At 38.1% G+C, this 24,622-nt stretch overlaps 1 protein-coding gene across 1 annotated transcript; it reads right to left on the bottom strand.

Moving 5' to 3' along the window:
* Positions 1-539: 539 nt before the first annotated feature.
* On the bottom strand, positions 540-20,304 carry LOC311302104 (uncharacterized protein). Its single transcript, XM_084427710.1, has 10 exons — positions 20,070-20,304; positions 13,267-13,491; positions 9,071-9,223; positions 7,594-7,746; positions 5,688-5,840; positions 5,361-5,504; positions 3,564-3,716; positions 3,232-3,375; positions 1,338-1,493; positions 540-1,095 (listed from the first exon to the last, which is right to left on the bottom strand). Exons 1-10 carry the CDS (start codon positions 20,158-20,160, stop codon positions 1,091-1,093), a joined length of 1,377 nt encoding a protein of 458 aa, XP_084283836.1. The 5' UTR covers positions 20,161-20,304; the 3' UTR covers positions 540-1,090.
* Between the last annotated feature and the right edge of the window lie 4,318 nt (positions 20,305-24,622).

Genomic DNA, 24,622 nt, shown 5'->3' on the forward strand with positions numbered 1-24,622 from the left:
TAGTTTGTTATACACATATACAGGTAATGTAGTTAAACAGATTTGTAGTAACTCACTGGTTCCATTGATCAAATCAAACTAAGTAAGTAGTACATCCGCTTACCTATTTTTGCCTGGCCCTACAGACACAAGTATGTCAGTGTACACATGTCCTAACTGGGCACAATACAAAACATTTCCAGCAGGAAGCAATTTGTCTCTCCAGAATGAATGTGAAATTGCTGTGCAACATGATACACTCCTAGCCAGAAGAGACTGATGTTCAAAGTATGGTTATGAATTGGATTTTGGACAAGTGGGATTTGTAGCTGCCAGAGCTACACAAAATCAATAATATATAGGCTTATACATATAGTGGTAGAAATTCCCCTACGCACCTGACTAAAGTTAACCTGGCGTCTACTTCTAGACACCTACAAATTTGTACTCTACTAGACGTCTCTTCACTTGTTCCACTTCAGCACTATCACTTGGGTATGAAAATAATATCTCTAGTGTCTAGCCTGCGTCGGCAGTGATCAGACAGACTCCAAACAATGACTTCGAATATGCTTTAATCACGGCTGGGAGGACATATCAATCACAGAGAATCCCACCGGCAAAAAGAATACAACAGTTAATATAGGATAGGTACATGACAAAGGTAACATGACTCATTACACCATCTTTCTCTAATATGATTAGTTCTACATATGTGCAATTCAGAAACACCCGGCAAAGCAAACTCGTTTTTTTATTACTTCAGCTTGTTACTTAGGTCATGGGGTTATTATATTTAGTTAGCCGTCTAGCCATGTCCATATGCTTCCATTATTTCAACACACTAATGTGTTGGTAAATTTTGTTTTCAAAAGCATACAAATGATAAGCTTGCAAGAAAAAAAATTAAGCACTGAATTGATTTAAGTAAAAGAATTCAAAAAGAAGTATGTATTATGCAAAATCATTCTCACAACTCTTTCCATTGGTTAAATCAGAAGTTTCACTGCATGCATGATCAGAGGTGTTGAGCAGCATTTCTGTCCGGCAGGGCACTGACCATCATTGGAAAAAGTATTCGGCATACACTGGATTCCCTTCAGTTAGGCACCTAGCCTGTATGGATAGAGATTCAGATTTAGTCTGGCCATTTAGTGGGATGAAGCATCAGATGTACAGCACAAAACACTCAGGACATGAATAGCTAGTTTTACTTACTGAGTGAATTACGTTCTATGTATTATTCATCATCTTTATTAATTTTGTAAAGCCACCCTGTGCCTGAAACAGTGCTATAGGCTGAATTCAGGTACATTTGACAGACAATATAACAAACTAATAATATAATATACCTTTACCTTTATAATATACTGGAGCCATACACTGACGTCCACATCCATTGCTGCAGCATTTCAGATTGGTGGCACAGTCACTGTCATCGGCACACGACACGAAACGTATCAGGGCACACTTTGCTGCTTCATATTTTGTGCTTGGACACACTCCTGGATTTACTGTTATACAGACACATGACAAGTCATATCACTGAATGCTGAATGATTTTTTTCACTGTAAAAAAAAGTTGTGCCTATATGTTGTTGGAATAAGTTTTACAAGAAAGAACTATTTCAGTCTTTCTACTTTAAAATGTCATGTTTTATTCGTCTTGGGTTTTAGTTCTTTTGCTGTTGTTGCTGTAAGGACCTTTGAAATAACTGAAATTATTTGGCAAAGTGATACAGACATGTACGTAATGCGGTCAAGACCTGCCTGGAACTACTTTAGCCCTGAAAATAATGACACACCTTTCAATCTTCGTCAACCAATCAGATTCAATCATTCAACAGTCCCGTAATAATATAATATAATATAATATAATATAATATAATATAATATAATATAATATAATATAATATAATATAATATAATATAATATAATATAATATAATATAATTAGGGGTGGCAAAATTAACTATATTAACAATAACATTAATATTTTTATTTTAATGCAGCATCCATTTTTTTTACCATCATCCTTTGGCTAGCTTTACAACATATGATCACACTCTTATTCATGCAAATGCTTTTAAACTATTCTACTATCACTACGTGATAAAACACAAAAGAGAACACAGTGCGGTACTGGCGCATGGCATCTCCTGCCTGTGTGACACACACACAATCGTGTGCACAGAAAGCTGCTTCAAACAGCGCTTGAACGACAAAAAACACACAAAATTATGTCAAAATGGCCGTTTGTACCCTCGCAAGCACAGTCTTAAATGAGTTCAGTGAAGTCTTAAATGAACGTAAAGAGTTGTGATGCATCATGTGCGTCAGGTCTTAAAAGTGACAGCAGCCTAACAAACCTGCTGCTGTGATGTCTGTCATTAATGTTAAAGAACTAAAGAGAGAAAATCATTCACTGCTCTTGACTAAATAACTTTTGTAACTTTAATAAGGATTGATCTATTTACTATATCATTTATGTTACAATAACCTTTTGTGCAGTCTACCAGGGCAAGTAAAAATCTGAGCTGGTCTGACTGGGCCAATACAAAACGATTGAGCTCTGATATATTGAAGGGCTGGTAAATGTGAAATTCATTATAATGGGTTTATGCGAAGATTGTTTTAAGTTCACTTAACTTAAAAGTTGTTATAATTTTTAAAGCCTAATAAATGTTAAATTTGATAGATTTCAATTGGCTACTGTCTTTATGTTGTTTCTACATTAATTTGGAGATTAAATGTGAAATTATTACAATATAAAAATATATATACAGTGGGTACGGAAAGTATTCAGACCCCCCTAAATTTTTCACTCTTTGTTTTATTGCAGCCATTTGCTAAAAATCATTTGTTATTTTCATTTATTTATTTTTATTGCACACACAGCACCCCATATTGACAGAAAAACACAGAATTGTTGACATTTTTGCACATTTATTAAAAAAGAAAAACTGAAATATCACATGGTCCTAAGTATTCAGACCCTTTGCTGTGACACTCATATATTTAACTCAGGTGCTGTCCTTCTGATCATCCTTGAGATGGTTCTACACCTTCATTTGAGTCCAGCTGTGTTTGATTATACTGATTGGACTTGATTAGGAAAGCCACACACCTGTCTATATAAGACCTTACAGCTCACAGTGCATGTCAGAGCAAATGAGAATCATGAGGTCAAAGGAACTGCCTGAAGAGCTCAGAGACAGATTATACTATATATACTATAATATAATATAATACCTGTCACTGGAGTCGTACACTGACGTCCACCGCATGCAGTGCTGCAGCATTTCTCCTTTTTGGGACACTCACTGTCATCGGCACACTTATCTTCAACCTCCACCATACACTTATATTTTATGTATGGACACACTCCTGGCTTTACTGTTATACAGACACAAGACAGAGAAGCCATATCACTGAATGCTGAATGAATTTTTCACTGTTTTCACATCATTTGGAGATTAAATGTGAAATTACAATAAATAAAAGTCCTTGAATGTCAGGTGCAATTAATTAGTTCATATTTTTTATCGATTTACAGCACATAATATAGCCTAATATAAAAATACCTGTAACTGGAGCCATACACATGTTAATTCCACATCCATTGCTGCAGCATTTCAGATCGTTGGAACAGTCACTGTCATCGTCACACGACCTGGGACGTATCTGGGCACACTTTGCTGCTTCATATTTTGTGTTTGGACACACTCCTGGCTTTACTGTTATACAAACACATGACAGAGAAGCCATATCACTGAATGCTGAATGTCTTTTTCACTGTAGAAAAAAAGATTTTTGGAAGTTGTAGACCTGCCTGGAACTACTTTCCCTGAAAATAACTGCACACCTTAGAATCTTTGTCAACCAATCATTTCCAAGCATTCAACTGCCCCATAGTATACTAATATAATATAATTTTTAAAATATTTAACACAATGAACGCAGCATTCGTATTTTCTGTCATCCTTTGGTTGCGTTACATTATATGATCACGCTCGTATTCATCCAATGCTTTTTAACCATTCAAGCACGATAAGACAAACGAGAACGCGCTGCCCGTGAATGTCCTGTCTATGTGACACACAACCCACAGAAAGATGCGCGCCTGTATCGAGCGCACAGACATCGCACCAGAATCGAGTTCTCTTTCATGCTTGAACGAACAGTAACACACATTTGTGCCAAAATGTCAGTTTTGTCGAGTATCCTCATAAAAGCAATATTTAATGAGTTAAATAAAGTCTTAAATGAACGTAGAGTTGTGAGAAAATGAGACGCGTGTGAGATCCTCATCATATTCGGCAGCGGCTGGTCTTAAAGTGACAGCAGCCACTGTGTGTCATTAAAGTTACTCAAAGAACAAAGGTCACAGAGAAAATTACTCTCTGCTCTCCACTAAAGAACTGTTGTAGCTTTAATAAGGATTAATCTATATTTAATTTATAATTTATGCAGTGCAGACTGTTTGATAACTTTATTCAATTTCTGTTTCTTACCTGTTAGACAGGAAAATATGATATTTGTTGTTGTACTTTATTGTTCAGCCTTAGCTTATATTTATTATGGGTTTATGCGAGGATTGTTTTAAGTTCACTTAAATTAAAAGTTGTTATATTTGTTAAGCCTAATAAATGTTTAAAAAGAATTATAGCTTTTAATACATTGTAATGTTGAATGGTTATAATTATAATTTAAAATTGGAGGAGACATCATCTAGAAATCAGTAGCAGAATTAGTATCAGTGATACTGGCCTTCATTCATAAAAATATGCCATTAAACAAGTATTTAAAATATAGTGTCTTTATACTGTAACCTTTTTCGTCTTTGTCACCTTTTCACCTTTGTTGCCATTGGCTTGGCTTGCTTAGTTGGGGACATTAAATTTAAAAATGTAATTTAATATTCAACAATAATATTGATCTGCCTGCATTGACACGATTATACAAGAACTGAACTGAGCTGGACGATGATATCACAGTTTACTCCAGAGCAGCTATATATATATGAACTAAATTAATAACGTTTTAAAAACAAAAATGAAACATCACTGGACTTTATTTAAGCTGGACTGTGACGATATTTTCTTCCGGAAACAAATTTTTTTTGCATTATTTTCCTGTTATCTCTGTAAAGCTGCTTTGAAACAATCTGTATTGTAAAAAGTGCTATATAAATAAATGTGACTTGACTTTATGTTGCTTCTACATTAATTTGAATATTAACTTTGAAATTATTACAATATAAAAAATATTAAAAACTTGTTTTTAATTGTGATTAATCACAGAAAGAATGTGTGATTAATCTAGTTATTTTTTTAATTGATTGACAGCACTAAATAATATAATATAATATAATATAATACCTGTCACTGGAGCCGTACACTGACGTCCACCGCATGCAGTGCTGCAGCATTTCTCCTTTTTGGGACACTCACTGTCACCGGCACACTTATCTTCAACCTCCACCATACACTTATATTTTATGTATGGACACACTCCTGGCTTTACTGTTATACAGACACATGACAGAGAAGCCATATCACTGAATGCTGAATGAATTTTTCACTGTTTTCACATTATTTGGAGATTAAATGTGAAATTACAATAAATAAAAGTCCTTGAATGTCAGGTGCAATTAATTAGTTCATATTTTTTATCGATTGACAGCACATAATATAATATAAAAATACCTGTAACTGGAGCCATACACATGTTAATTCCACATCCATTGCTGCAGCATTTCAGACCGTTGGCACAGTCACTGTCATCATCACACGACCTGGGACGTATCTGGGCACACTTTGCTGCTTCATATTTTGTGTTTGGACACACTCCTGGCTTTACTGTTATACAGACACATGACAGACAAGCCATATCACTGAATGCTGAATGTCTTTTTCACTGGGGTTTTTGGTTATTTTGCTGTTGTAGGCTGTAAGGACCTTTGAAATAACTGAAATCATTTGGCAAAGTGTTATGGACATAATGTGGTCAAGATCTGCCTGGAACTACTTTAGCCGTGCGTTTCCCTGAAAATACCTTGTCACACTTTGTCAACCAATCAGATTCAAGCATTCAACTGCTCCATAGTATAGAGCTGGTAAGTCCCGCCCATCCGTAAAACCCCAAGTGGACCTCTAGGTTGAAAAAATCGTCAATGCAAGTGAATGGGAGAAAATATTTATTTTCTGGTCCCGTTTGAATTGTGCCATGAATGTGAACATATGTTGTCTGTGAATTTTTAATATAATCTTTCATGTTACGAGTTTGACAGTATATGGTATGATTCTTCGGCTAGCAGTTGTGGAAAAGACATAACGAGAAAGACTACATGTCGCCTATGTGACGTCACCCCATAAAGTTGACTTACCCGTGGTTTTCGCCAACCTCAACGATTTTGTCCTCTCCCTGAAAGAAGGCGGTGATCGAAGTGCACCAAAGACACAGCCATGTTTAGCGGGATCCGTGAGCTAGTGTCCGTGTGCGAATGGTGGTGACGTTTCAAACGCGTCGAAAGCAGCGAAGAGTTGTAGTCCACAAAGTGCTCTCACACAAAGTCTAACCGTATCAAACTTCTACCCGCTAAATTGTAGCATTCTTTACACGAAAAATTATATAAAAAATTCACAGACAACATATGTTCACATTCATGGCACAATTCAAACGGGACCAGAAAATAACTATTTTCTCCCATTCACTTGCATTGACGATTTTTCAACCTAGAGGTCCAGTGGGGTTAGCGGAATGGGCAGGACTTACCAGCTCTGATATAATATAATATAATAATATAATATAATATAATATAATATAATATAATATAATATAATATAATATAATATAATATAATATAATATAATATAATATAATATAAGTAAGGAATAATTGACGACAGGCCATTGAATTATTAGAAAAATAATGCACACCCGAGGTGGTAATGCGGTCACGACACAAAGCGGAGTGTGCATCTCACCTCGGGTGTGCATTATTTTTCTAATAATTCAACGGCCTGGAGTCAATTATTCCGCTTATACTACAGTTACCACACCTCGAAAAATTGTTCAGATGATGTATTTCAAGACGTTTGTCAGGAAGTTTGTCAAGAAGTTTTTGTCATTAAAACGATCTTGTATGTAGGACTAATTTCTTACGCATCAATTCCCATGCCTTCATTGCTAATTCTAAAACGTCATTTAAGAGTTAGTAACGGAGATTTGAGCCACTGATAGCAGACTAATGCAGTTATTAGTGCAGTTATTAGAGAGACAGAGAGAGGTTGCAATAATGAGACAGAAAAGCATGTGCGTCAATATTTAATTTATTTATTAATTCATTAGTTTTAATTCATTTGTTAATTTTATTTTTATATTATTGACAGTAGGCTGTAGGCCTAACGAAAACCCGTGCAGCAGGACTATCTATTTATGTATATTCAGTTCAATTTTCTATTGATTATAGATAGGACTATATAGCCTACTTTATTTATTAAAATTAAACTGCACATTTTCTATGTGTATATAATATAATATAATATAATATAATATAATATAATATAATATAATATAATATAATATAATATAATATAATATAATATAATACCTGTAACTGGAGCCACACACTGACGTCCACCACACATAGCGCTGCAGCATTTCTCATTGTTGGAACAGTCACTGTCATCACCACACAACACTAACCCCATCATGACACACATTGCTTCTTCATATTTTGTGCTTGGACACACTCCTGGCTTTACTGTTATACAGACACATGACAGAGAAGCCATATCACTGAATGCTGAATGAATTTTTCACTGTAGATCTATCTTTATTCTTTATCTATATGTTATTGGAATACGTTTTACTAAAGACCTATTTCAGTGTTTCTACTTTAAAATGTCATGTTTTATTCGTCGTGGGTTTGGTTCTTTTTTTGTTGTTGCTGTAAGGACCTTTGAAATAACTGAAATTATTTGGCGAAGTGATTTAGACATGTACATAATGTGGTCAAAACCTGCCTGCCTACCTGTCGGATTCAAGCATTCAACAGTCACGTATAATAATATAATATAATATAATATAATATAATATAATATAATATAATATAATATAATATAATATAATATAATATAATATAATTTTTAGCCTTAGTTCATAGGTTTTCCATTTTGATTGTTCTTTACTTTGCTTTACTGTTTTATGTGTTTTCTATTTTATTGTTTTTTTTCCTTGGTTTTGTAAAGCACTTTGGTCAACAACAGTTGTTTTTAAACGTGCTATACAAATAAAATTGTATTGTATTGTATTGTATAATATAATTAGGGCTGTCAAAATTAACATGTTAAAGTATGCAATTAATATTTTCAGTTTAATCATTAAAAATATTTAACGCAATTAACGTAGCATCCATTTTTTTCTTTTCTCTCTTTTTCTTTTTCTCATCCTTTGGTAAGCTTTATAATACATGATCATGCTCTCATTCAAGCAAATGTTTTTAAAACATTTCAGCATGATAAGACACAAAAGAGAACGCAGTGTGGTACTGGCAGCACTTAAAGTGACAGCAGCCTAACAAACCTGCTGCTTAATGTCTGTCATTAACGTTAGTTAAAGAACAAAAAAGAGAAAATCTTTCACTGTTTCACTGCACATTAATCTATATTTAATTTATAATTTATGCAGTGAAGACTGTGCAGTGTTTGATAACTTTATTCAATTTCTGTATATTCTACCTATTAGACCTAAATCTTAAAGCACTGTTTAACAGATTACATGGGTCAAAAACAATGAAAACAATAACTTTTTATGCAGTTTAGCAGGGCAAGTAAAAATTTAAACTGGTCTGACTGGGCCAATATAAAAAATTGAGCTCTTATATATTGAAGGGCTGGTAAATGTGACATTCATTATAATGGGTTTATGTGAAGATTGTTTTAAGTTCATATAAATTAAAAGTTTAAAGCCTAATAAAGGTTAAAATTGGTAGATTTCAATTATACTGTAATGCTGAATCCTATAATTAATAACTATAATTAATGGCTTTCATAAAAAGATGTATATAATAAAATATAATATAATACCTGTATTTGGAGCCATACACTGACGTCCACATCCATTGCTGCAGCATTTCTCATTCTTCTTGGTACAGTCACTGTCATCGGCACACGACACAAAACGTATCCGGGCACACATTGCTGCTTCATATTTTCTGCTTGGACACACTCTTGGCTTTACTGTTATACAGACACAGACAAGCATGTTTGATATATGGACCAAGTTTTCAGACCCTGTTTCAGACCCTGTTGCCACGCCCGGGTACCAGCTTCAGTTCGAGCACGTTAAGGGCCCCAAAAGCCCCCGAAACATTGAAAAACAAGAATTAAAAACAAATCTCACTCAAAAGACAAATCCCCCCACCCCCCACACACAGAGAGACGCAGAGACAGAGAGAGAGAGAGAGAGAGAGAGAGAGAGGGGGGGGGGGGGGGGGAATCCACATTCAAACCAAATTATCTGACTTCCTGTTGGTCGGAGCTAATGACTGTAAATTAGAAAGTTGTCCGGCTCGATGAGACCAATATACTGTAACGATTGGGCTATGAATCATTCTTTTATTTGTTTTGAATTAACAATTCTGACTCTGTGTTTTCTGAGCACATTCCTTCTGAAACCCAAAGCCTTGTACACTCTGAACTCATTGAATGTAAATCAGGACTCTCGAGCATCTAAATTACTAGCATGGAGCCACCAGGTCTGGGTTTAGATTGCTCTCTGACACCCTTTTACGACTCTGCATCCTCTCAGAGATACTCCAGGACCTAAAACTAACATGCCTGCTTCCCCTGTTGTGAGCTTCAGAGAGATCCACAGGGAAGACAACGGGACTTTCTCCAAACACACACACACACACACACACACACACGCAAACATCCCTTTGCATTTAATTCAGAATACAAGTGATTCAGAATCTGTAGATGACATATTAAAGCATGCATGCTTGATTAGTTTTTGTTTTATTCTATAGTGTGATTCTCTAGTGTATAGCTTTGAATTCTAAGTGTTTATTGTAAGAATGTTCCCCAATATTGTCTTGTAACCCAACCTCCTGCTAGACCATAAACTTTATGACCCCAAACGGAATTTCCATAGAACCACAATGCTCACTTAAATTCTTGTAAAGGAAGAGGAATAGACCCTGCAGTCTTATGTATTCTATATATAACCACTTGAGAAATGTGTAAACATGGATGTAATTTCCCATCTCATCATTTTCCTTTTACGTGGTGTAGTTTGTGTATTCTTGTAAACTTTGGTAATAAGGTTAGACAAATCAGGTGTGTACCGTGTTTTGTCCTTCAAGCTTCATCTCCATTTGTAGTGTACATCACAGTTTGGGTAAACCTTATTTCTAGCCATGTAGTGAACTTTAAATGCTTATAATAGGGCATATCTTACGTAGTTTTGTATTCCTTAATCTTTCATATGACGTGTTTTATATCATTTTAAATCTTGAGATCTAACGGAGTTGAATCTCGATGATAGATTGCAATGAAATGATTATTACTATATGAATCGTCTTACTAGAGTATAAAGGCTCAAATTCTGACAACACCATAACTTATTCGAGTGGGTGTTTCCCCAGAGACAAAGGATCTTTTCCCGCTTCAGATCTTTGGACGTTCATTGGTTGTTCGCGCGAACAGAGGCGTGAACCCATCCTCTCCATAAGAGACTGACACAGAAAGTTTCTCCAGAGCACTTCTTCTGTGAGAGTTGTCCCACGACTCCTTAGGGAGTTTTTCTCCGTTTTCTTTTCTTTTCTTTTCTTTTCTTTTCTTTTCTTTTCTTTTCTTTTCTTTTCTTTGTTTTTATTTTCGCATAGCCTACTTCTTTGCCATGTTCCCCAAGCTGGTGGCTCTTCATCACACCAATGGCCTTGACCTCGGCAATACATATAGCAATGACCAGGCATGCCGCATATTCATCACAGCCATCGGAATGACTTTCATTGCGGAGCTTCAGGAAGAGTTGCGATCAGCCAGGTTATTTTCTATCGTGTCTGACTCTTCAGTTGACCGATCAGTAAAGGACCAGGAGCTAATCTATTGTGTCTACCTCCAGAATGGCAAACCAGTGAACCAGCTTATCCAGATTGTTGCCCTGGACCATAGCCAGCGCATTTTGGATGTTGAAGGTTGGAGTGGGTGAGGAGGATCTGAAAAAACATCTGGTTGGCTTTGGGTGTGATGGTGCTGCCGTTATGCTGGGTGTGAACAACGGAGTGACCGCCAGACTTCAGTGTTTGTGCTCGTCCCTTGTCTCAATCTGGTATGTGGCTCATCGTCTAGAACTAGCTGCTCTAGACTGTGTCAAACAGGTTCCTCAGCTGCAAGACATTAAGCAAACACTACGTGCCATCCACAAGCACTACACCTTCTCGGCGAAGGCCTCACGGGAGCTTCAGGAGATCAGCAAGGCGATGGAGATCTCCATTGTGAGGCCAGGTAACACTGAAGGTACTCGCTGGCTACCACACGTCACATGCATTGGAGGCATTGATGAGGAACTACAGGCCCATCTTGGTACACTTTGAGAACCATGCCAGTGACCCTAATGACAGAGAAGCAAGTGCAGTCATGAAGGGGAGAGCAAAGCTTGTGCAGCACACCCTGAAATGGTACAATATGCTGCTATTCATCCGCCTCATGCTGGATGTCTTGCAAGAACTGAAGCACCTCAGCCTCCTGTTCCAGCAAGAAGGCCTCACGTTGCAGATGGTCTCGGATGGACTGCAGACAACCTCCCTGGCTCTCGTGGCCATGCAGGTGAGAATTTTTTTTAGATTTGGCATTATTAGGTGCTAAAACCTTATTTGTCATTGACCCATATACATACATATTTAACTATTTTATAATTACATAATTCTATTTCTATTTCTTTTTAAACTGTAGACAAACCCAGGCCCAAGGCTACACCAGTTCATGGATGAGGTTCAGGTTGGAAGTACCTGGCAGGGAGTCCAGATCAGCAGGACCTATGCTGATGACGACAACTTCAAAAACCTCAAGCTTCGCCTCACCAACAGCTTCTGTGAGTTTGTGTCAGAGCGTTTCAAAAGTCTGGAGACCGGCGTTCTGAAAGCAACCTCCACACTCTTTGACCTGTCCAACTGGCCAGAAGACACTACTGATCTGGCAACATTTGGCACAGCTGAGATGAATGCCTGCATGGAGCATTTCCATCCCATACTTGAGACATGTGAGGACTTTGAATCCGTGGAGGCAGCTAGGCGAGAGTGGCTTGACCTTAAGATTCTTGTTTCCCGTCACTACAGGCACCTCGATTCCCAGGTGCCACCCTGTTTTTATTATGTGACTAACAACTAACAACTATAGATGATAATAACAAAGTACAGAAACAACATGTTTATTTTGGGATGGTTGACATTCACTTTAGGACGGTTCAAATTGTTTTTCAGGACGGTTCCAGGACGGAGGTGAAAAAAGTTAGTCTGGAGCCCAAGCAAAACAGTTCGAGATATTAAAAATCCATCCACAATTTAGCATCCTCAGTGTCTTGACTTCATGCTGACTGAGTTTGGTGGCGATTGGATGAATTCCTTAGGAGGAGTATATCAAATTCCACAGCATGCATTTCCAAACAACCCATAATAGCCGACTTCCTGTTGGGCTGGCGTAAAACATGTTTTCGAGCATGTTAAGGGCCCCAAAAGTGCCCGAAAGGTTGACAAAATAATAATAATAATCCTTAGGGAAACAATAGGGCCTTCGCCCTTTCAGGGCTTGGGCCCTAATAATAATAATAATCCTTAGGAAAACAATAGGGCCTTCACCCTTTCAGGGCTTGGGCCCTATTAAAAATAATCCTAAGGAAAACAATTGGGCCTTCGCCCTTTCAGGGCCTGGGCCCTAATAATCCTAAGGAAAACAATAGGGCCTTCACCCTTTCAGGGCCTGGGCCCTAATAACGTAAAACAGTTATTTTAAATTTTAGTAATATTTAGCAATATTACAGTGTTTACTGTATTTTTGATCAAATAAATGCAGCCTTCGTGAGCAGAAGAGACTTATTTTAAGAACTTTAAAACTGACCCCAAAAAACAAAAAAGCATTTGCTACCTCTCTATATCAGATCCCAAGACAATTAATTAGTAAAACACATTGGAAATAGTTATTTAAAATAGGACATGTGACCTATTGAGAGAGGACTATGACAAATTTCTACAAAAAACTTAAGTTCAGGTAGACATGCTTACCAGGCTCGTCACAGTTCATACTCGGGGTTCCAGGTGGAGTTCGGGTTCCCGCTCTCTCCTGCCCCCTACTGTCCACACACCAGCAGTAACCTGTGGACCCGTGGCACTGCTGAGGGCTGTACTGACCCTCCTCATCACACTGAGGGATGAAGGCTCCGATCGGAATACCACCGTTTTGACTCTGAAGACTGTCTCTTTGCTGCTCACACTGGGTCTTGGGACGACCTTCAAGGTAAACATACCAGAGATTATAGAATTTACTTGGAGGGTTAGTTCTCCAAAAAAATTTAATTCTGTCATCAATAAGTCACCCTCATGTTGTTCCAAAACTCATAAGACTTTCGTTCAACTTCAGAACAACCAATGAGGCTCACAAGTTACATCCATGAGATCGGCCTCTTACAACGAACACACTGCTGAAGTTTCATCAAGATCAGTTAATGTATGCTGAAGTTATAAAACACTTCCTGTGTCCCTTATTCACCACTTATACTTCTTGACCTTAGTGCAGCATTTGACACCATTTCACATCCCATACTTTTGAGCAGGCTGGAATCTATTGGAATGACTGGTATGGCTTTAAGCTGGTTTCGTTCTTATCTCACAGATCACATTCAATTTGTACAACTTAAACAGTTTAAATCAAAACCCACTTATGTTGTCACTGGTGTTCCCCAGGGCTCTGTTTTAGGACCTCTTCTGTTTATTATTTATCTTTTACCTATTGGCAGCATTTTTAGGAAATATGATATCCATTTTCATTGTTATGCCGACGACACCCAACTTTACCTGTCTTCTAAACCTTCTTCAAAGTTTCCCTCTTCTGCTCTTGGTGAGTGCTTAAGTGAATTAAAAAAATGGTTTTCAAGTAATTTTCTAAAATTGAACAGCAGTAAAACAGAAATTCTTCTTGTTGGTTCAAAAAATACAATAAGTAAGTCGAATATTTCTTCTGTGGAAATAGATAACTGTTCTGTTCCTCTATCGAATCAGGTCAAAAGTCTGGGTGTCATTTTTGACACAACTCTGTCTTTTGAATCTCACATTAATAGAGTTACCCGTTGTGCATTTTTCCATATTCGCAATATAAATCGTCTGCGTCCTGTCCTTTCACTCAAGAGTACTGCTACGCTTGTGCATGCTCTTGTAACATCAAGAATCGACTATTGTAATGCTTTGTTTTATGGGCTTCCTTCCAAATCTCTTCATAAATGCAAAATGCTGCAGCTCGAGTCATTACCAAAACTCCACTTTTGAACACATTTCTCCTGTTTTACAGAAGTTGCATTGGCTCCCAGTTAAATTCCGTGTGAATTTTAAAATTTTACTTTTAACTTACAAGGCACTTAACAATTTGGCTCCTTCATATCTTCAAGATCTTCTTCATATACACACTCCTTCCCGCACTCTAAGATCTGCTTCTGCACTTTCACTTGTTCTGCCACGCACTCGGACAACTTCTATGGGGTCACGAGCTTTTGGCTATGCTGCTCCCCATTTATGGAACTCTCTTCCTGTAGAAGTTCGCAACAGTTCTAGTCTCTCAGTTTTTAAATCTCGTCTTAAAACGTATCGGTTTAGGCAGGCTTTTATGTGATTTAATGTTTTTGCTGTACTGGTTTGATTGTTTAATGTCTTTTTTATGAATTTTGTAAGGTGTCCTTGAGTCCCATGAAAGGCGCCTTTAAATAAAATGTATTATTATTATTATTATTATAAAATTCATTTCCTCGCCACGGCCAAACCGTTCGAGATATCAAAAATCTGTCCGCAATTTATCATCCTCAATGTCTTGTCTTCATGCACACCGAGTTTGGTGGCGATCGGATGAATTCTCTAGGAGGAGTATTTCAAATTCCAGAGGATGTGTTTTTCAAACAACCCATAATAGCTGACTTCCTGTTGGGTGGAGCTAATAACAGAGTGTGGAAGTTGCTCGGCCCGATTAGATCTACACTCACCTAAAGGATTATTAGGAACACCATACTAATACTGTGTTTGACCCCCTTTCGCCTTCAGAACTGCCTTAATTCTACGTGGCATTGATTCAACAAGGTGCTGAAAGCATTCTTTAGAAATGTTGGCCTTGGCCCATATTGATAGGATAGCATCTTGCAGTTGATGGAGATTTGTGGGATGCACATCCAGGGCACGAAGCTCCCGTTCCACCACATCCCAAAGGTGCTCTATTGGGTTGAGATCTGGTGACTGTGGGGGCCATTTTTGTACAGTGAACTCATTAGCTGCTTTCCGACCAAGTAGTTACAGGAACTTAGTTCTAGGAACTGTCCACTTCTAAACAGTTCTAAGAACTACTCTCCCCCAAACTCAGTTTTGCTGTTTGCGTTCGCACTGGCCAAGCGGCCATAGGAACTGGTAGGAGGGGTAAGGGAGTGACGCAAACACGGTGACTTTTATTTTGACGGCGCGACGGACCTTTATTTTGGCGGCGCTGAGAACGCCAGAGCAAACAATGCTCGCATTCTCTGAGTTTATTAGTTAGCGATCTGTCTAACAGTACTGTTTAATATGTTATTAGATAGAACTGTTATAGAAAGTAGACAGTATATTAAAAAAAGGTTATGAGCCTATGCCGTGTGGTTGATGTCCAGTGTTGCTAGCTGGGCAGATAAACATAATCATGTTTGGCTTGGTCCCCTCAAAGTTGCGTTGGATTTTCTCTTCAGCATAAAGGTTTAGAGGCCCATCTATCACTGTTTTCCATGTTTGTATAGTTAGTTTCTGGAGTAAATATAAAGGCTATAATCTGTGTGTTTACATTCTAGCTGTTTTAAAAATGGCGGGTGCTGGTGCGTACACTAACGTCACGGCGTACACTAACGTCACGCGTATCAGCGTACACTAACGTCACGGGTAGTTCCTATAGTGCTGGTTTAGACCCTACTCTGAAGTAGGACCTAAATTAGTTCCTCCAAATGGAGTTCCTAGAACTAAAATCGTTCCTAGTTCCTGCGGTGCGAACACGCCGACATCCGTGTACTTTAGCCAATAGTTCTAGGAACTGTGAAAAGGTTCCTCCGGTCGGAAAGCGGCTATTGTCATGTTCAAGAAACCAATTTGAAATGATTCGAGCTTTGTGACATGGTGCATTATCCTGCTGGAAGTAGCCATCAGAGGATGGGTACATGGTGGTCATAAAGGGATGGACATGGTCAGAAACAATGCTCAGGTAGGCCGTGGCATTTAAACGATGCCCAATTGGCACTAAGGGGCCTAAAGTGTGCCAAGAAAACATCTCCCACACCATTACGCCACCACCACCAGCCTGCACAGTGGTAACAAGGCATGATGGATCCATGTTCTCATTCTGTTTACGCCAAATTCTGACTCTACCATCTGAATGTCTCAACAGAAATCGAGACTCATCAGACCAGGCAACATTTTTCCAGTCTTCAACTGTCCAATTTTGGTGAGCTTGTGCAAATTGTAGCCTCTTTTTCCTATTTGTAGTGGAGATGAGTGGTACCCGGTGGGGTCTTCTGCTGTTGTAGCCCATCCGCCTCAAGGTTGTGCGTGTTGTGGCTTCACAAATGCTTTGCTGCATACCTCGGTTGTAACGAGTGGTTATTTCAGTCAAAGTTGCTCTTCTATCAGCTTGAATCAGTCAGCCCATTCTCCTCTGACCTCTAGCATCAACAAGGCATTTTCGCCCACAGGACTGCCGCATACTGGATGTTTTTCCCTTTTCACACCATTCTTTGTAAACCCTAGAAATGGTTGTGCGTGAAAATCCCAGTAACTGAGCAGATTGTGAAATACTCAGACCGGCCCGTCTGGCACCAACAACCATGCCACGCTCAAAATTGCTTAAATCACCTTTCTTTCCCATTCTGACATTCAGTTTGGAGTTCAGGAGATTGTCTTGACCAGGACCACACCCCTAAATGCACTGAAGCAACTGCCATGTGATTGGTTGATTAGATAATTGCATTAATGAGAAATTGAACAGGTGTTCCTAATAATCCTTTAGGTGAGTGTATATGTGTACCGAGATTCATATTAATTCATAGCCTGGGTTTCCCCATGCTGCCTTGAGCGCAGCGCGATTTTATTCACGCTGCTAGGCAGTCTGGATACCATGGACCAGATTTTCCCCTCAGCAATGGAACCAATCACAGAACGGGGAGGGAGCAGCAAGACGATGACGACATCTATGCGACACACCGAAGCAGTTTGTTTATATCTATGGCTCCAACATGACAGACGTAAAAATATATGCATATTTTTAGGAACACATCTACAAAAATATGCCTGTATTTCAAGTTGATAAAATAATTTAAAATCCACATCAGTTTATTATTTACCACGCCCTCCCAGGATCTATAACGTTACCTAGGCTACTTTCACTTTTAAAAATTCATCATAACCGCGTGCGCGCGATCTGCTTGCAGTCGTCGAGATGGATGCTGAGGAGTTGAAGAAAAGAATAGCTAGTGGAGATTGTAAAGTTGTCGACAATACGTCATCAAAAATCAAGTCCAGTGTGTGGGAGAAATTTGGAGTTATCTGAAGAAAATATTGTGAAAGGCTTTGCTGCAAACATTTTCGTGTTGGATAGCCGCAAATGTGGAACTTCATCCCTGAGGAAGCACGCAGAAACTGTGGTAACAAAGCAGTTCTATCGAACAGTATTTTTCATATTTAACACTGTTAAGTATGTGTGGTGTGCAGGGCGTGTTTGAACCCAGAATTGTCAGATGTAGGCTAGACGAAATTGCGTGGCAGATATAGTGTTGTAGCCGCGTCTGTTATTAGGCTACTCAGTTTTGTGGTAACGTTAGCCATGTTCTTCATGTACCGGCCTTTTGACAGCTTCGGCTGAAGTTGTCCTTGTGTTAATTGTCATGTAATAACTTCTGTATGACCTGGCAATAAACATTTTTGTAAGTGTGTCTATAATGTGATTGTCTAAACTGATTTTATTTCGGGTGCGGGTCGGGTGTCGGTTCTATTTTAAGCGGGTCGGGTGAAGATTTTAATTAGTGCTGCTGTCGGAAAACTGGTCGGGTGCTGTTTTAAGCACTGCGGGTACGGGCGGGTGCGGATTTACAAAATCGGACCCGTGCAGGACTCTGGTGTACACATAAATCTCTGACCCATCGTCGTCTTCTTCGTTGAATATCTTTCGCTCTACTTACGTCATCTGGTATAATTGAAACGATTGGCTATGAGCTACGTACAGGCGCATTTGATAGACATTTGTAGCGCCCAATAAACGGCTCTGGGCATTCGTAAACCACGCCACAAATACGAGAAAATGAACATGTAGTTCCCAGACCACGTCTCAAAGAGAAAGTGGTCTGACGTTAGCCAGGCTAATTAATTCATGCAAGCGTGTTTGATATATGGACAAAGTTTTCGGAGCCCATTCAAGGGGGCGCTGTTGAGGATCTACTTCAGCTGTGCATTTCCCTGAAAATAACTACACACCTTAGAATCTTCATTAACCAATCAGATTCAAGCATTCAACAGCCACGTAGTATAATATAATATAATATAATATAATATAATATAATATAATATAATATAATTCCACTAGAGAAGAGCATCATTAGGGGTGACCAGGTTATAACAGTTTGTTTCAGCATCTGTAAATCAGTGGTTTTGCAATATGTGTCTCAAGCTTATTCACATATTTAGCCTATCAGCTTCAAATCAAAGTAGTTTAGAAATCTACTTTATTCCTAAACTGTGTTAATTAATGTCAGATAAAAAAGTGTTAAACAAGAGTTGTAACCAATTTTGTATCAGTCAAAATTCATTTTAAGCATTTTAATCCACAAAAAAAAAAAAAAAAAAAACCTAAACTTTTGCATTTTTCTAAACTTTTTTATTTGTTGGAGGATTGATCAAAATCTGATCGATGGCAAACAAATCTGTTAACGTTTTTTTTTAAAGCTTCCGTCGGCAACCCTGGAAGATTGAGTGGACTTAGCCAAAATTTTGAATGTTTACAACTCTCATGCCCCTCCCCCACTATCAAATAATACCCTCCCATCGAGTTCGTGAGGGTCAGTGCGTGTGCACAGGTGAACGCGCCCGTCTCATCAGCATCGATCAACATGGAGTAGCCTACTCATAAAGTAAATGGTTGATAAAGCACAATTACCTGTCGAGAAGAAATGTTGCAAGCTCTGACCTCCTAGCTCTTGAGGTTAACCGAGGAATTGGATTATTTTCCGCTATCACTCTTCGTTACTGCGCGAACTTCAGGCGTGTGCATGTGATTGTAACGTGCGTGAGGGGGGAGCGGGATCTGTGGTTGACAGTCAGATCTCACACCCCCCTGCGCTGATTGGACCTGATGAAGCGGGAGCGGTGGATTTTTGCAAAACAAATAACACGCTCCAGGTGGAGTTAGAAGCTTGGTTTTTTTTCTAAAACCACCTTATTTATGTTGTTCTGTCGGATTATAGTGTCGATTTCACTGTATATGATCAAAAAAAATGTTGCCGACGGCAGCATTAACCATATTATATTAATATTCTTGTTTTACTGTAAAAAAAGAATATCTGTGTGTTTTCCTTGTACAGTGGAAAATGTATATAAAGAGTAATATATATAAAAAGTAATAGATAAAACACAACTTACGTATATAAAAATATAGGCTATATATTTACATACCTTTAAAGGAATTATTTAAACTGATAAAGTTCATCTTTAACTGGACGTCTGTACTCTGTATGTTTGAGAATTGTAATGTGCTGAGATGCCATATTTTGTAAGGCACTTGTTTAATGCATATATTCGGGCTGCGTATGAAGTTACATGGATCTTCTCACCTCCTGTGATGTTTCGTCCTGGAGCAGCTTCTGTTGAGCTCCAGCATCCAGACAGACACAATAACACGGCGCAGTACACTCGAGCTGTCATCCTTTCGACCTGCGATCACACAATGAATGAACTCTGCTGGAACATCATTCTTATATCAGGACGAAAAAGTATTTGAGTTAGCGCTCAACCAATGGCGTGAGTTTGAGGTGTTGTCTATTTCGTCTCCCTGCCAGAATCTGACTCCCCTTCGCGTGCACGCGCATGACATGTTCATCGACTGTGGTTTTCCACACCTGTAATTCCTGTCTGGATTAAGTGTTTGTTAGTACTCTTTATTAATACATGATTGTTTTTCCCTGCTTTGTTTTGTGATTTAGGTTCCTGTGTTACTTTCTGTTCCCTCTGTGTGTGTGTGTGTGTGTGTGTGTGTGTGTGAGTAAATTAATCAATAATATATGAATATAAATGAATAAATAATTATTCCTTAATCAACAGCTATATCCATAGTTTACCTGCCAAAAAAAAAAAAAAAAAACCTGTTTATTAGATCTGGCTGGGAAAGAAAAGAAAAGAAAAAAACTCCCAACACCTGTATACTTTTATGGAGATAACTAGGTGCATCAGGTCTCTTCGCTCAACTGCATATCTTTCTCTTAAGGACAACTGCAAATGGTAGCCTAGTGAGTGTTCAAAAAAAAAAAAAAAAAAAAAACGAAGCAAAGTATGAAAACCTTTGTTTCTTTTACAAATTAACAACATAAATAATAACCATATACTGTATGGAGTGACACACATAAAATCAGTATCATTTTTAACCCCAGCACCTGCCGAAATCATACTCCCACTCCCAATGCCAGCTTTGCAAGGTCAAACACATAAAACTAATTCTCATGACACCTTTCTCATGGAGGATCACTGCAGATAAGCACTCTAGCTTCAGTAGTCACATTCAAATCCAGAATCAAAACACATCTGTTTAGCTGTGCATTTACTGAATGAGCACTGTGTGTCCGACTGATTGCACTTTATCTGCTATATGTATCCTCTTTTTTATTCTTTTAATACTTTTTATAACTGTTTTATTTCAACTTTTTTATTCTCTGCTTTTATTGTTCTTATGCATCTGTTAACAAATATTCCGTTTCTATGTAAAGCATTTTTAATTGTGTATAAAATGTGCTATATAAATAAATTGCCTTGCCTTGCCTTGCCTTGCCTTGCCTTGCCTTGCCCTGTCCTGCCTTGCACATCAAGTGACCTAATGGAGAAAAAAAAAAACCTTGGGAGAACCCAGGCTCAGTCGGGGGCCAGTTCTCCTCTGGCATTTATTAACTAGAGGCCGGATTGTAATTTGAACTGTAAGATTAAAAATATTATATGAATGCCTGGCTGAAGAGATGCGACTTTAATCTAGTTTTAAACTGGGAGAGCGAGTCTGAGCAACGAACAGTATCAGGAAGACTATTCCAGAGTTTTGGGGCTAAATGTGAAAATGCTCTCCCTCCTTTGGTGGTTCTGGATATCCTAGGTATGACCAAAAGCCTTGAATTTAGTGATCTTAAAGAGCGCGATGGATTATAGGGCGATAGAAGATCCGTTAAATAGACTGGAGCTAAGCCGTTTAGGGCTTTATAAGTCAGTAGCAATACCTTGTAATTAATACGGAACTTTATAGGTAACCAATGCAGTGATGATAAAATCGGTGTTATGTGATCATATTTTCTTGATCTAGTAAGAACTCTAGCGGCGGCATTTTGGACTAACTGTAGCTTGTTTATTGAGGATGCAGGACAACCAGCTAATAAATGAAAGAAAGAAAGAAAGAAAGAAAGAAAGAAAGAAAGAAAGAAAGAAAGAAAGAAAGAAAGAAAGAAAGAAAGATTTATATAGGGCTTTCATATGTACTACTGGACACCCAAAGCGCTTATCAGGGAATCGCTCCTCAATCCCCTCCAGTGTGCAGCATCCACTTGACAAATGGCTGACAAATGTCAAATTCACATGAACCATAATGTAAATGAGAATAATTTCTGTAGTGACATACACTGCTCGTGAACAGCAGTTTATTGTCCCAGGAATAATCAACATAGGATTTAATATTGTCAGTGGCTCAAATTAGTGCATTTGGCACCAGTTTCACCCTGTAATTTAGTACAACTGGAATTTCCAAAAGTCATTGTGAAAATCAATTCTTTACCACGTCATATTGCCTGTTTTTTACCCTTCACCTTTAACAATTTTGCCATTTGTCATCTCAACATTAAATCACAGAACACCCTAAACAAGTTGTCTGGCAGGTTTATCATTTTGATACTAGAATTGTCAGATTGGGTGCACCATTCAGATCATTCAATGCGTTTCTGAAAAGCATTGTTAGCCAACTATATGGTCACAAGTTCCTTCGTTTCATAGTTTAACAAGTCTGTGTTTGCCAAACCATAGCTCTAACTTAGCTCTAACTAATAGACTTCACACTGAATATACTGAGCCGGTTGGTACCAAAAGGGCGTAACTGCACTTACGCCCTTTTGGCATTGAGAAATGTATTGTGGGTAAAGCCTGTGGATAGCACATGAGTCAAAATGGCTTACAACACATGTAAGTCAGGTAGGTCAACAATCAGAAGAAAACCGTTTTTAACTGCTGAAGATGTACTATTAAAGGATTAGTTCACTCAAAAATGAATGTTTTGTCATTAATTACTCACCCTCATGTCAACCCGTAAGACCTTTCAAGGCCCAGAAAGGTAGTAAAGACATTGTTAAAATATGATATGTGACTACAGTGGTTCAACCAAAAAAAAACTGGCTTTATTCAACAGTTTTGAACATGTCACACATGGTCTGAAACAAAACCAAAGATGCAGAGGGAGAAACAGTTTGTTCGCAAAAAAATCAAGTGGCTGCCCTACACAAAAGAGGATCTAAAAGGTGGAAAACAGGAGTACAGAGATTATCATGGAATGGAACCTAAAAAGTTATACAGATGTCCACCTGGGATCATTGCTGTGAAAAAGAAAGACTTACTTATACTGTGCACAAATGCTGGCAGTATCCCGCAGTCTTATGTGGACTTCTGCCGGCCTTTACAATTCAGAGCGGGCTACTATCTCATTTACAAATCCATCTGAAACATTCTTTATGACACAGATTGTCTTTGTTATGTTGTCATGTCCTCAATATTCAGTAACCTATTTTATATGCTCTCTTCTTGAGCCTATGTACTTTCAGTTGGTAATATGGCATTCAATTAACTAATTTGATGTAAGGACTTTTTATGTGATATTTAATTTTATGACAACAGATTGTCATTTCTTTTAAACTCATTAATTTAATGCTTTGTTAATATTGTCATCAGATGTTTTTATATGCAAAATAGAATGAAACATTGGTGCCAAAAAGGCACATGTAACTTAAAATAAATAAATAAAATAATTAGAATTTATTTTTTCTGAATAAAGGTTAAAATAGTGTTCAATAAGTATACAGTCATCCATGTGTGTACATATTTTTATTATAAAAGATTGAAATCAGTACATGAAATCAGATCAAACTATGGTAATTTTATTTTTGGCTCTCCAAGTTGGTGAAATGTCACTTACGCCCTTCTGGTTCTCACCCCTCGACATGTTAGGCCTGTTGTTCCATATTTTTGTTTTAATAATCTTGTTTTCAGAGTGCGATTAACTCTTTCAACCATGCCTGATGATTGTAGTTGTCTTGCGCAATGAAAATGCCATTGAATCTCCAAAAGTCTGCAGACTTCCTGACATGCCTGAATATTAAAGTGTGTTCCCTGATCAGAAACAATCAGGGGCATAGAATTTATTAGGGACACTAGGGAAGTGTCCCTACCAATATCCAGCGACCACTTATTTTTCCCTAGCAATAATTTCTATAAAACATTTAAATATATTTATATATAACTCATATTGTCTGATTGTGTCTTGTGGTTTTTATGTATCACTCAATGTAGCGCTCAATTTCCAGTTGTGCAGGCTCCTTTCCTTGCTTATGCAGTTCAGATGCAATGTTTTGGAAGCTAATTCAGCATGTTAGTCATGTCAGTCAAAAAAGCCAAATCTAAAAGCCACTGCTCATCCTCAAGTTGTTTGTAGATAGGAGAAACTCCTTTATCTCAGGCAGCAGCTCACGGAATCTTTCCAAAAATTTGCCCCTGCTTAACCATCTGACATCTGTATGCAGCAGGAGATCCGTGTGGTTGCAGTCAGCTTCCTCCAAATAAGCACGAAACAGCCGTCTCGTGAAAATGTCTCTCAACGTTTCCTTTCTTTGGAATAGCAATACTTGTTTGGCAGATCAGAGAAATGCATTTAGAAAAGGACATAGAACACATAAAAAAGTATTGGCTTTTTGCTTGGTACCGCACTCATTTCAAATGGTTGGAATTTATTTTAGATCTATATTTTACGAATGAATGTCATTTGTGTACGCTACCGATTCCGAATACTGCTAGCTTTTCGTGCTCTGTTCTCCGAAGCTCTTGGAGTTGGAAAGCGCAAAGAAGTCTAGTTGTCATGGCAACTAAACAAAAAAATATT

Source organism: Rutilus rutilus (assembly GCF_951802725.1).
Source record: "Rutilus rutilus genome assembly, chromosome: 13".
Lineage (NCBI taxonomy): Eukaryota > Metazoa > Chordata > Actinopteri > Cypriniformes > Leuciscidae > Rutilus > Rutilus rutilus.

What these genes read in the sequence shown, in the direction of transcription:
- LOC311302104 (XM_084427710.1), bottom strand. Translation starts at nt 20,160, where the DNA reads ATGACAGCTCGAGTGTACTGCGCCGTGTTATTGTGTCTGTCTGGATGC. An exon ending in GTGTATGGCTCCAGTTACAG is followed by an intron (nt 5,505 to 5,687) that starts GTATTTTTATAT and finishes TCTGTATAACAG; the next exon opens with TAAAGCCAGGAGTGTGTCCA. An exon ending in GTGTACGACTCCAGTGACAG is followed by an intron (nt 1,494 to 3,231) that starts GTATTATATTAT and finishes TCTGTATAACAG; the next exon opens with TAAATCCAGGAGTGTGTCCA.